This window comes from Zonotrichia albicollis, chromosome 1 (genome assembly GCF_047830755.1).
Source record: "Zonotrichia albicollis isolate bZonAlb1 chromosome 1, bZonAlb1.hap1, whole genome shotgun sequence".
NCBI lineage: Eukaryota > Metazoa > Chordata > Aves > Passeriformes > Passerellidae > Zonotrichia > Zonotrichia albicollis.
In genome coordinates, this window is record NC_133819.1 from 96,453,814 (window position 1) to 96,467,780 (window position 13,967).

A 13,967-nucleotide genomic window follows, 5' to 3' on the forward strand; every position below is an offset into this window, starting at 1 on the left:
ATAATTCAATGGCCCCACTGTTTCACTCACATAGTTTTAACTTGACAGTAAGTGGCTATTTCAGAGCAGAACCTTGTTTCAGTGAGCTGCTCTGAGAGCATCTGTGCTTATAAAATTATGCTCTTCTTTGGCTCTATTTTATTTATCATTTCAAAGAGCAACAGTAAAAAATAAATAAGTCCATCTTCCATTCCAACTTCATAATGTTGTAGAACACATAGACAGCATATATTATAGTGGTATTTCAGAGCAGTCATATTCCTAAAACACAGTCTCCATCCCTTTTTTGTGAAGAAATCTGCCACCTCCATTTCACCAATTTTTCAGCTCTTCTGCCAAAAGGGTCATATTTATGCACAGAGGTTTCTTTCCATTATGTTTTAAGCTAATTTGGGGATGGTTCTGTACAGGACTAAAACTTTGTTGTGATGATCCTTGTGGGTCTCTCCTAACTTGGCATATTCTGTGAGTCTGTGATTCTGTAACTTGTAAAACCACTGCAATCCCAGAGATTGCAATGTTTTATGTCAACTATATGTCTTGAAATATTTCAGCAAAATTCCCTCATGTACCTCTATGGTGTGATAGCTTTTAAACATAGACCAATCTGCCCAGAGTCCTGTGCACACACTGGAGTACTCACCCCTGCAACATTCATTACCATGCTGGTTCCTAAATGCTTTCAACAGGTGAAGGGAACTGACAGCCACAGGGAATTATTCTGCAAGTTGATGATATGCAAACCAGAGTCCTCTGGTCTTCGAGGCTTTTGTTCCTTGTCCTGGAGTACACTGCAATTCAGCAGTCAGCAGTGCCAAGGAAGACACTGAGCTGAGTCCTCCTTTTCCCCTTGAACATCATCAGCAGCCAGAGCCAGAATCCTTACTCAGCTCTTGCAGCTGAACTGTCTCACAGTCTCAGCTAGGGCTGAAAATGGGTATTTATTGAGAATGTGTGAGTATTCCCTTCTGTTGTCTCTGCATCCACATCTTTGTTCTTGCAGATTTTTGCAGGGAGGTAATAGGAGGAAAAGGAAACATCTCAAGTACTGTATGTAATTTACTTAATGTTATTTTTTTAAACAGTAGGGATAACACTACTGGTTCCATTGGTTTGGTTGTGTGTGAATTATTTTAGAGTAAAAAAAACATTTTAAAGTTTAAAAAAATCTAGATTTGAATTATATATAAGCTTTGTGCTGGATAATTTGCCTAAACAGCAAACAGAGCTCTCAACTAATTTGTTTTTATTTCAAAATATATAATTTGCTTTTGACTTAATTATTAATGTAAACTGATGTTTTGAAAGTTGCTAATTTGGTGGGAAAATGCCGTTCTGATGACAGACTTTGGCCAGAACAGATGTTTACAAAAATTTCTTTCTATTGTATGGAAAGAAAGTCACATAAAGAAAACATTAAGTGATTCTTAAAACCACTCACAGCACAGTTAGAGGTGATTTGGATGAGAGGGAAGGCAGAATCCAAACCGGGAAATGTTTATTTATTGTTATAGTTCTACTTACCTCAGTGATTATACCCATAAATAGATACAAATAGGCAAATCTTCACATCAAACTCAACAAGAACACTTCATTACACTTCCTATTTAAAACCTTCAGTGAAGGACAAAGAAAGAGGTTAGTTTGACAGTAGATCTTTCTTCAAAGAATTAGGTAAGTATTATTTTGTATATAGTTAGGAGGAAACTGCAGTGTGTATTGTTTATATTCAGAAACTGGAATGTGAGCTAGGCAGCATGAAGAGTGATACTACAAAACAGAAATAAAGTCATTTTGATAAAATGGATGTATAAATTCCCTTTGTCTTGAAGTTTAAAACTAAAATATGTGTTCCATTCAGCAAGAATTAATTATCCCTAACCCTATTTTACAGCATTAGGGATAAAAGCACTTGATGAACCATACAACAAATGCATGCCATTTAGTAGAATGTCAGAAAATAGCACAGCATTTATTTTTTTCCCCACCAATTCACAGCCACTGAATATGTGATGTATATGTTTTATTTAAGTTAGAAAATTTAAGAAAATGTTTTGCTGATTTTCTTGATATGGTCTGTCAGTTGATAGTCTCTGTGTGGGAAGTTTCATGTAAATTCTGATGTAGCTTTGATATCTCCAGGAAAAAAGCTGCAAACAACTTGGTTCCTTCAATATAGTTTTGTCTGTGAAGAAGGAAAGAAACACAATGAAGTCTTGTCAGGCTGTCCTGCTCTTAAAATTAGGAACATAGTCCAGTGAAGTTTTATGAGTCTTCAGAGGAATTTGCAATATTGGTAACCCCCGAAAATTACAGAAGTGCTGGACATCCTTCAATTTGGTACTCCTCTGGATTTACTTCAGAAAACTTTTTCCAGGTTTACATACCCAAGTTGGTATTACCAGTAGCCAGCAGCGTTGAGGCTTTAATGAGGGGAGACAAAAAGTAATTTGAGAATTATTGTAGGATTCTCTTCTTTCCAGAGTTCAGCATGAATTGACTCAGAGCCTGCACAAGTGTTCAGGCAACACACTGAATAGTGGCTTACCATGGTGCCTCCAACAATAAACACCAGTGACAAGTTTAAGCTATTTTTTTGTATAATTATGCTAGTTTTGGTCCCTGGACTATAAATAACTCTTTATAGCTGTTTGTACTGAAAACCACCAAAATCCTCACAGAACCGTGAGTGTCTGTGACTGATGCACTTCAAAACAGATGCTGTGATGGAAGAGTGCCCATCCACACCATCATTTTCATTGCTAGAGAAATGAAAATTACCAATGCAGTGAATTTAAAAACTGAGTAGACACCCAGTGAAAAGTGTATAATATTATGTGTTACACTGGGAATTTTGCATGCTTGCTTAGCACAGCATCTAGCGTGCTGGAAATATTAGGTTTGGGCTGCCCAATGCACAGCAGAGCTTCCCATCTGGGCATGCTCATTCATGGGTACCAAGGGACTTCAGTTCTCCCCCCTTCTCTAATAGCAGAAAGAGACAAATGAAAGAAACCTGCTTATTTTCTCGTTCTGGGAATGCTCCCCAGCATCGGCCGCTCCAATCGGAAGCATCATCACACTTTTCTGTGTTACAGTCTGAAACATTCTGGCAACAGGAATTGTTGAGCCATCACGGGTGAAATCTGGATCTTCTCCAAAAACTGGAATATATTGGAAAAATGAATTAATAAATAGGTGTAATCCAGGTGGTTTTCTCTGCTATCATAAATTTAAGGAAAGAGCTGATACTAAGAGCTTCTGAGTAGAAATGGGTTTGAGTGTGTAGCCAATTGATTTCACAAATCAGCTCTGCTCTACAAATCTCTGGTTTCTTATCAATACAAAAATAAGTAAACGAGGCCTTTTGGCTACTCCTATAAAACATATCAAAATTTAACAAGGTATGGAAAATCCTGATAAGTTGTTCTACCAAAATCAATGAGATTTGTAAGGTACGAGGCTGCAGCACTGAATTGGGAAACCTGCTTTGCCTTATTGTTGAGCACAGTGCCCCTGCACACTTACAGACACACTAAGAACTGGGGAAAAAAAGGAACACACCTGTTTTTACTGCCCTTCTTGCTGCTTTATATAGTAGATCATTAAAATCAGCAAGCCAGGGCTTTACACCCAAAGGCATGGACACTTTCAGTTTGTTTGGACTGTTCCTCTTGGAAAAGACACCCTCCAAGTGTTCCACCACCTGTAGGGAAAATAATTTTAAAAAAAGCTTTCATCTCACCACTCAAGCTTATACCCACATTCCTACTTCTCCTGGAAGAAATAAGTGCTAAAAACATTCAGTTTACTACAAGTCTAGATTTATGAGGTGCTAAGAGAGACTGAGTTTACTGAGTTTACACAGTAGTAGCCAAAGAAAAGATTTGTCTCTTACCTGTTTCTTCACAACCGAAAGGTCCATGTTGGGGACCTGACGGATTGAGAATTTGCCAATTACTTTTGCTGGAATTACTGTTTTAATGCCTGGTTCATGGAAAGCTCCTTCAATGCCATGAATAGAGAGAGAGGGGTAACGCCACAGGTGCAGAAGTATTTCTTCCTTTAAAAAAAATTCAAAGTATAAGGGATTTGGGACCCCTTAAAAATTCATAAATATAAGGGCTATAAACAAGCCACAATGTATATAAACAACCTTTTTCCATCCTAAAATTTGTATTTGGAGACCTCTGTATTTTAAAGAAATTTGATTTTTTTTTTATTTAAACTCATGCACGTGTATTTTTATTTTTTAAAAATACTACTACTTTCAGTCATAGAATGATTTGGATGGTAACAGTTTTTCTTAAAAATGAGAAAAATAGAGCATTGTTTTAAAAATCTTCAATGTAAATTTTCATAGTGCAGTGAAGAAATTCTACTAATGAAGACTAAAAAGCACAATAGGAAAGATTATTATTTTCATTAAGTAAGTTTTCCTGGAGAAGATGCAGAGGGAAAACAAAATACTATGATTATTACTCTAAGGAAAATAGGAGAAATGTATAAATTATAAACTGGTATTCATGCAGAACCTCAGGGTGCTGCTTCTTTCCTTCAGTTTTATGAGACTAGACCTTTACCTATACATAAAATTAGCATTAATTCATCCTCATAGAGCATCAAAACTCACATAGTGTAGTTATATTATACTTTTGTATTACTGATTCTTACAGTCTAACTTTAGGAAATTTAGCATCCCTCTTGGCAGAACCTACACCACAGTAATTATGTTAGTGACAAAAAAATTAATCAACTCCTTTCTCCCAGCTGCCACTCTTATGCAGAGAAATCTTTCCAAGACAGCCCTTACCTGCTGGCTTTTTATTTAGGATATAATTTTTAATTGCTGATAAGGAGAAGCTTGTAGATTTGGATGCTTTTTATGGCGGGCTTGGCAGACATCAAAATCTGTATTAAATAAAGACCATCCAAAACATATCTGCCTAAGGCTGCCTCCCATTTTTTTCAGAGCTGAATACAACTTCTTTCCTACTGTGTAACCTAAATGTAGGCATTTTAATGCGTGTTTTATTTGGCTGATTAGGCTTAGGGGAAGGGAGGGGGTAGGCAAGGAAGGGAGACTTACACTGTTAGTTTTGCATCATTACTTTTAATTGATTATTCATATTTCAGATCACTTTCCCCAGATGCAGTGCCTTACATTTTCAGCAGACTGATTTTATTTATCTTTTACTTCTCAGTGCTCCTTTACTTTATTTTGAGCTTGCCATTAACTGAAAATATCTTTCAGTATGGCTTTATATATAAATGCTACAAATAGGTGATTTAAATTCTTTCTGCTGAGTATTCATACAGATGTTATATTACCTTGGTGCCATAGAGGAATTTTTTCACACCACAGTTTTTTGTATGTTCCTCTAGATCAAATTCAATCGATTCATACAACTTCCTTTCCTCCTCTGACGGGGCAGCAACACTGTCGTAGATTCCAGGGATCTGAATGTGACCTGTGGAATCCACAAGGCTGTCTACAAAATAAGATACAGATATCAGTACAAGGGCAACAAGTATTTCTTCCCCTTGGAAATCATAGCACCTTCTCCCTTCTCCCTAGCTCTTTACCAAATTAGTGAGCCTCACAACTGTTTGCATCTGTCAAGTTGCTTCACCGAACTTGATATATTTGCATATTTATTAAGAAAATCATTGAGCTGCTGTTTGTGTGGAGTGTGTGATGTGTCAGCCCAGCTTCTGACATGAAAACATCATCCTACTGGGATACAAAGCAGCATTAAAAAAGTCAGATTTTGCTATGTGTGCATGTATTAAAGTTGCCTGTAATCCTTAAATGTTCTTAATTGATGTGTGACTGACATCAGCTTAACATGTCTGAAGTCCCGGCCTTACTGCCCTTACGTTTTTCTCCTGAGAAGCTGAGAAGCCTCAGAAACTAAATGTAAACAATAATTATCTGATTGCTTGGAATGTGGTTTGGAGGTTACTTACCAAGAAGTCCATCTGATTGGTTCCATATGAATTGTTTTAACTTAATGACCAATCCCAATCCAGCTGTGTCAGGACTCTGGTCAGTCATGAGTTTTTATTATTCATTCTTTGCTAGCCTTCTAATGTCTCCTTTCTCTTTCTTTAGTATAGTTTTAGTATATAATTATCATATCATATCATAATATAATAAATCAGCCTTCTAAGAACTTGGAGTCAGATTCTCATATCTCACCTCATCCTGGGGACCGTCGCAACAACACAACAATTGGTGACCACGTCTGAGGATCTTTCTTCAATGAGACTTACCTTGCAACAACTAAAGGTGTCCCTGACCGTCACTAGGTGATGATGGGCAGCTCTCCCCATCTGCCCTGAGCAGTGATGTGAGTTCTTACCCAGCAGCGCTATCAGGTCCAGCAGCGGCTCGTGAATGATGCCCCCAAAAGTTCCAGAGTGAAGGTCCTTGCCGCCACATTCAACCTGCGCCAAAGCCACTGGTTACATGTGAACACTCACTACCTTGTTCTTCTGTCTGCTGGGTCCAGTTTTTTTGAACAAGATCACGAATGAACAGTAAATTTTTTTTTTTTTTAATTATTAAATAGGAAGCATTGTGTCAGGAACAATCTGCTTTGGCAGAGAAGATGGGGCTCTGTTGTCAACCACCGAGAGAGAAATTCAGCTGTCTGTAGCACTCACATTTGAGAGCAAGGGTCCTCCTCCACTCCCTCTTTTGCTTCAGTAAGATTAAAGACATCATACATTAAACATTTGCATATTATTACTGTTTCTAACATTGGAGAATAAATTCTTCAAGATGTCTACCCTTTTTATTTAATGCAAAATCTTCTTTATAAAAGGCAAAAAATAATCTTGCTTGATACTAAGAATATATGTCCAATCTTAATTCAAGATTGCAACAAATAAAAATTTATAGGTCTCTTGAATAACAAGTCGTTAGAATAGAGGCATTTGAGTTATTAAATGGGCTCTTTTTCCAGACACATTTTCATACTTGAGTTTATCATAAAATATTTTCCTGCAAAGGACTTGTTTATTCTTCTCAAAACCTCATTACAGCTAACTGTCTACTAGCAGGGAGAGATCATTTTTGATGTTTTAATAGCATCATTTTTCTTAACCAAGACTTAGAAGAATTGAATCAAGGCTGCCAAGGCTCTTTCAGTTTAAAAAAATCTTTTTTTTTCAGACATAAAGGTTAATGCAGATTTTTCTTTAGTTCTCAAGTTCTTTAATCTTCTCTCTGAATTCCTTTTATGCTTCATCAGGAAACATTTCCAGATGAGAAATTTCTGCTCTTTATTTCACAGTAGCTCACATTGCCTGTTAAATATAGCGTGTTGGCTACAGTGAACTTTTATGTACTCCTGCCAGTGTTTACAAAAATTTTGTGTGGCTTTTAAACCCAGAGATCCAACCAAACTGAGTCCCTTTAGGCTGATTCATTATACCAAGCAGTATCTGTTGCAATAGGGCAGGGTTGATGGTTTTGGAGAGAGTTGGAGAGGCAGGTGTAGGGATGGTGTCCATGAGAACAGAGAGGGAAATGAGAAGAGACTGGCAGGGTGGCAGGAGAGTAATGGGATAGGAAAGGGATCAAGGGAAGAAATGATTGAAGAGAAGTTAATGGAAGTAATTAAGGCTAATGGAACTGAAATGAGGAGGGGAACCTGCAGAAGCCAAAAGGGGTGCAGAAGAAAGCTCTGTATTGTAAATATTAAGCTTTCCTTCAGTCCCTCTCTGCATGCAGATGTAGGTACAGCTGCATCATCCCTGTCTGTCGGAGGCTCAGCTGGAGTGAACCTGTGTCCTTTACCTCCACACAGAAGCAGGCATTGCCCCGACTCCCATAGGTGAGGGCAGGCTTCTTGTTGCTGAGCCACAGGTTGTCTGAAATTACAATATAATCAACATCAGAGAAGAACCTCTGGTTTTCTTCCTCAAGTAGCTTCTCTAGCCCCAAGGATCCTGCTTCTTCCATGCCTTCAATTACAAATTTGAAGTTCACTGGCATAGCCTACGTAAAAATTAGAAAAGTCTGGGTAAGAAACAAGCATTTTAATTTTTCTTTTAAAAAAAATCTTTAAAATTAGGAGCAGACTGGTTTGCTATGCAAATTGTGTTAGGATAAGAAAGATGTTGGATGAGTACATAGGATATATAGCTTGCTACATTAGAAAAGCCAGTGACAGACACATATGGGCTCCCAGAAAAACTTATTCTTTTCCTCATGTTTTTATCTGCTATTCATTTTCAGAGGACAATAAGTGATGTCTTTTTTCCTTCTTTGCGTTTTCAGAAAACTTGCTGGAATGTCTCATTAAACAGGCTTTCTGTCAGAGCTGTTCAATATTCTAATTGCTTTGGAAATTACAACTGTCTAATAGCAATTGCATTTTCACAGAAAATTTCCTGTCCTTTACATTTCCACTGTTACTGCCCATGTGGGAGCCACTGGCTGTGGTTTTCCCAATGTTGTCTATCACCAGACTTACATGGTGATAAAAACATTGTCAGTGACTCTACTATAATTGTCTTTTTAACACTCATAAATTTGCAAGCCTGCTGGTTGATAACGATGCATTTCCAAGAGTAATTAGGAGAACTTTTCTTATGGAATAGTGGGAGTTGAAAATGCTGACACATCCCATAGGGAACATAAATTTCAACTTAGTTTCCTGTTGCAATTCATTTTCTCATTCAAAGTTTTAAGATGTTTTCTCTTTTGATTTGCTACTCAGATTAAAGGCAAGAACAAATACGTAAAATTAAATGAACTTGTGTCATGGATGGGTTCACTGATAAATCATCAGCTGGCCACAGAAATTTTTGAAACAAACTGTTAATGAATAATGTTTGATGGTCTGTGTTGCTTTCTAGAGAAAGGCTTCAAAGGCTTTTGCTTGTTTGTTAAAAGTTCAAGATAGCTATTAGTGATTTGAAAAAACTAGAAAGATGTCAAACCCATGACCATATCCACTTACAACAACTACTCTTTAAGCAAATAATGTGTGTTTTCTAGGGTTTGCGACCAAGATCAAGTCAGTACTATAGATGCAAGAAAAACGTGTTTTCCAGAAAGTTGTAAGGGGACTTTAACAAAATCAAGCCTTAGTGCTCAGTTTGTGCTATAATGTCATACAAGAGACAGAAAACTGTTTCTCATCACACTAACAGAATATGTCATTCAAATTCAGATTAAAGGATGGTAGTTAACCCAGTTACAAGCCTGAAATATATTTTTGGTTTACCTTGACCTTGGGGGTAAGACTACTCCAAAATTATTAAATTGTTTGAAGATAGCTATGTTGATCATTGTAGTAATTTAGGCAAATGTCTGACCTCAGAAATCTGTCAGACTCTGAGTGATTGTATTTCTATTTGGTCAATGCACCCATTAAAAATATTTGCTTTGATAAATCTGGTCTCTTGGTGACATAAGAGCCCATTCTGGATGAACATTTTTAGATGCTTATTCCCTTCACACAGACACATAAATTGAAGGTATCTTGTAGGCAGACAATACCAAAGATCAGCAGAATGTATCAGCAGAGATGAGTTTTCATCAGCATTCTGTAATGTCTGTTATTTTACTGTTTTATAAGCTCTCAAGAGAACAGAACAATTATCAGAGCTGTGTAATGTATGTAATACATATTGAATGTATGTAATACATATTGAATGAATGCTTCCCTGTGGGTTTTTCTTTGCAGGGCAATGGCAGTAAGAGTGTATTTACATTGCACACAGACTGCTCAAAACAGGAATGCTCCAAGACAAACTATTACTGGAGTGGGACCAGTGCCCTAATGTTGCATCAGAAATAGTTAATATTTCAAGTTGTATATAGTCTGTTGGGGCAGAGAGGTTTCATCTTACTTAGGAATGTAAATACATCCCTCCAGAGATATAATAAAAAACAACAAATAATACTAAATAGTAAAAATTAGCAATAATAATAAAAATGTAATCATTGATACCTACTAATTTCAAGGCTCTGAATGCTTCCACTGCATTTATCCAAGCTAGGACTGGTCCCTTATTGTCTGTTGCTCCACGCCCATAGAGGTTTCCTTAAAAGGAAAAGAGGAAAGTTGTTAAGCAATCTTTGAATTTTCCCTCATCACTTCAGTGTAATTGGCAAATTCCAGCTCCCACAGAAGCTTTAGTGATGGAGGGAAGAGGTGCCAAAAGTGTCAGGAGTTCACTGACTCATTTTAAATAAGGTGATGAGTGTTTGGGTGCTTCCCAAAGGAACAGTACACTTATTTCCCCCCTTTCCTATGCATTATGTTGTGGTTTCTGCTATATGCCAATTTTTGAGCTTCAATTTCAATTTGAGCTTCCCAGGAACTGTTTGTTCATACCAGGTATGCCTGGAGGATTTGCACAACTTGCAGTTTCTGGACACATCATTGAGGCTAGCTAACAAGCAGCAAAAACCCTGCAGATAAATGCCATGGCAGAATTATCAAGCTACAAGTCTAAGTATTTAATTTCTTTTTCAGCTGCACATCATGTACAGTTATCACTGTACATGAAACTGAAATCTGTGTATCTCTGCTTCTATAGCAGTCCCCACTGGATATACACTGGAATAAGACAGAAGAATTATGCCAGTAAAGCTGTTGGGAATTGATCCCAGATAATGAGAACTCAGTGGTTATAGCCTGGGAATCAGGATTTCTGAGTTCTTACTTATCTGCTGACCCTCTATCCATTATTTTCGTTCCTTCTGTCAGCCAGTTGTGCTGGAAGGATAATTACATTAAAGGGTCCTCACATTCTTCTACCACAAATGCTAATATTTCCACACCAAGTATTAGGCAGTCACTGATGCATCTCACTAGTCACAGAACAACCATCAAAGATGAAAGCTGCTGGACGTGTCCCAAAGATTCCCACAGAAGTCCTCATGCTTTGGTTAAATAGACAGGAACACTTCTCCCACACAGAACCTCAGTCATGAATTCCAACAATCATACAAAACTTATGAGAAGATGCACACCATTGATTTCAGTCAGTGTGTAGGGGTCAGTGTCCCAGCCATCCTCCTTCTTGGCAGGCTGCACATCCACATGACCATAGAAACATACAGTGGGCTTTTGTGGATCCTTCCCCAGTTCCCCAAGAATCACAGGAGGCAGTGGGAGGACTTGGCCATCAGGCAGCTGTGGAGAAAGGTTAGGAAAAGGCAACTATGGAAAACCAAACCTTCTAAAACTTACAAATGTACAAAAACATCTGGAATTCTCAGTATTGAAAATACTTCTACACTCAATTGACTTTTATTTGATTAGGTGCACAAATCTGACTGAATTCAGTTCTAACCTATTCAGACAAACTAAGATCTTTCCCCTCAACTGTTTATTTCCTGCTGGACTTTGCACAAGTCTTCAAATATTTTATTGTCATAAATGCCCTCCTCACTAAGATCTAACTTCCCAGCACTGGAGAAGACAGTGCTATGGAGCCTATTGGGACCCTGAAATAGTCAAAAGCCACACAAATTAATTTAGGGTTTGATTTCACCACAGACAGAAGGCAGGAGGCCTGTAAGTTCAAACACAGAATCTGAAAAAAGTGTTGCTGGCAGGAGGTAGCAGCTATGTCAGACTGTCTTAAAAACAGGTTAAGGCTAAACCTCTAATGTGGCTCTGTGCAGAACAGAGTTCCACACAGCCCAATTGCATTCTCTGCAACTATCAAATGACATGACCTGAAATATTCAAGTGTTGCTGTACTTCATGGTCCTTGTGCTAAGAATCAGAATCCTCACCAAAAGCATCAGAGAAAAGAAAAGAGAATCACTATTATTGAACTTTTGAATTGCTGTTAGATTAGGAATGTAACAGCCCAGGGCAGGAAAAAAAACAATGCCTACAGTAAGGTAAGTTAATTAGAGACTGAGGTTTCTCAGAGATGAATTCTTCCCTATTGCTTTCCGACAATGAAAGGAAATAGTTTGGGTCATTTGTCAGAAGCTCTGCAAACCAAAGATGATGGTCTAGGTAGCTAACCCCTAGATGTTCTAACAACATTTTCCTTGTAAAAACAACCTCCCTCATAAAGAAAGTTCAGTGACAAATGATGCATTAGTTCTCATGCTTCATTACAGACAAAAATTTAAAAACAAACCCCAGTAAAAAACTCAGTCCTTTTACTTCAATTAAAGGCATCAAACTCCCTCCTATGCACAGAACATCAATTTGTATTTGGATTGCCTGTGTGGTTCCCAGTATGCTCTCAGTTCTCAGACCTGATTTCAGCAGGTATCATGGAGGTACAGGACTATTGATAAATTTGTATCTAACTTTCAAAAAACAACACTGTCATAGCATACATGTACACAGCACTGAATGCAATAGGTAGACCCATGGGTAGGCACAATGTTTTACGGCCAAGAATCAGATAAGCACCTCATGTGACCCCAAGTTTACTAAATTAACAGTGGCTCCCAGTGTTGCAAGTCTGTCTGCTGCCAGTGTCATCATTTGCATTACTTCTTCCCTCAGGTGTGGTTGAACAGAATCGCTTTCCACAGCCACCCATTCCTTCAGATCCTGCACAGGAAGAAAAGTGCAATTAGGTGATCCAGAATGTTGTTGTCCTCGGCCCTTGTATCAGAAATCTCACACTGGAAGATGATTTCCTTTCTGTATTATCACAGATGCTCTAAGGTTTCAGCATAGAGAAGAATCCCTTAGATGTCTCCCCAGGGTTGAGATTCCTGATTTTCTAAACAGGGAGGGTACTCACACTTAGGCATTCACATTGTCAACCCTGGATCTAAAATCCAGTGGAAGAGGAGGTAGACTAGATGCTGACTAGTTTGCATTATAGAAATTGCATTATGTACAGCTTACCTTGGTGGTTCTCATGAGGATTCAGAAGTGCTCATAGATTCAAAGCACAACTGATACTGACTGGACTAATTATGTTTCTGTCTTTTCACAGAGGGTTGACAAAAGTGAAAGCAGAAGGCAAGGACCAAGATTCCTCTCCTTCCAAAGAGCAAACCTACAAAAACTAGTTCTGAAGCAGACAGAGTGAGAATCCTATCTGGCTTGCACGCCCCATGCAGGTGCATTTTGGCTTAGTGGAGCCTCTCGCTGAACACACTGAAAGCATGCCCACAATCATCACTTTTGCTGAAGTCCATGCAAGCCCCTCCTTCACCCCAGGAGTTCCCAGCAGCCTGCTCTCTTACAGCCTTGCTGTGTGAAGTGCATATTGCACTCCTGGTGCCAGACCTGGAACCCTGCTCAGTACCTTTGTGACAGGCACTTCTCCTGCCTCTGGAGCACCAGCTCTGTGCTCATTATTTCACTGCAGTACAGCTCCTACCTTGATGAAATCACTTTGATGTCCATCAATGTACTGGAAGATCTCTATCTCCAATGCTGAAGAGGATGAGGAGGACATTACTGCCTTAGAGAGCAGCACAGGGCTGAAATGGATGCTATCTGAAAGTTAAGGATAAAATTCAACATTGCAGACATCCTTCAATATACATTTATTTTCAACACTAAAAAGCAGAGATATTTACAAATTTCTGAGCTTATTTAATATCTCATACTTTCTCCTCAAGCCAGGAGAAAGTATACTCATTTTATCACATAAAAACTTCCATTGATTCATAGTCAAGTTGCTGAAAGAAAAATTGAAAAATTACCAAAGAGTGAACATTTTTAGTGTTAGCTTTATAAATAACTTAGGGGTAACATTTTCTACAGAAACATTTGTTGCATCAGTTTTTCAGTGCACAAGCATCAAATTGTATGTTCTGAGAAGACAACCCTGGGACAAGACTTGCAGACACCAACAGCCCAGGGCACTCATCTTTCTTTTTCTTCATTTGTAGAATCATATAATATCCTGAAATGGAAGGGATCCACACAGATCTTTGAGTCCAGGACCTGGCCCTACACACACAATTCCAAGAATCCCACCAATGAGACTTCAATGAGATCTGT

At 38.2% G+C, this 13,967-nt stretch overlaps 1 protein-coding gene across 1 annotated transcript; it reads right to left on the reverse strand.

The window, feature by feature from the left end:
- Positions 1-1,972: 1,972 nt before the first annotated feature.
- Positions 1,973-13,436, reverse strand: CNDP1 (carnosine dipeptidase 1). The gene is made up of 11 exons (XM_026791012.2): positions 13,339-13,436; positions 12,411-12,554; positions 11,000-11,162; positions 9,976-10,064; positions 7,808-8,008; positions 6,366-6,450; positions 5,332-5,492; positions 3,899-4,063; positions 3,565-3,706; positions 3,017-3,164; positions 1,973-2,185 (listed from the first exon to the last, which is right to left on the reverse strand). The coding sequence occupies exons 1-11, from the start codon at positions 13,414-13,416 to the stop codon at positions 2,080-2,082; spliced, it is 1,482 nt and encodes a 493-aa protein (XP_026646813.2). The 5' UTR covers positions 13,417-13,436; the 3' UTR covers positions 1,973-2,079.
- Between the last annotated feature and the right edge of the window lie 531 nt (positions 13,437-13,967).

Excerpts from the sequence above, each read along its gene's own strand:
- CNDP1 (XM_026791012.2), bottom strand. The coding sequence starts at position 13,416 with ATGTCCTCCTCATCCTCTTCAGCATTGGAGATAGAGATCTTCCAGTAC. Across the intron at positions 11,163-12,410 it reads TAAACTTGGGGTCACATGAG|CTGCCTGATGGCCAAGTCCT; the intron begins GTGCTTATCTGA and ends CTTTCTCCACAG. Across the intron at positions 2,186-3,016 it reads CAGAACGAGAAAATAAGCAG|ACAAAACTATATTGAAGGAA; the intron begins GTTTCTTTCATT and ends CCTTCTTCACAG.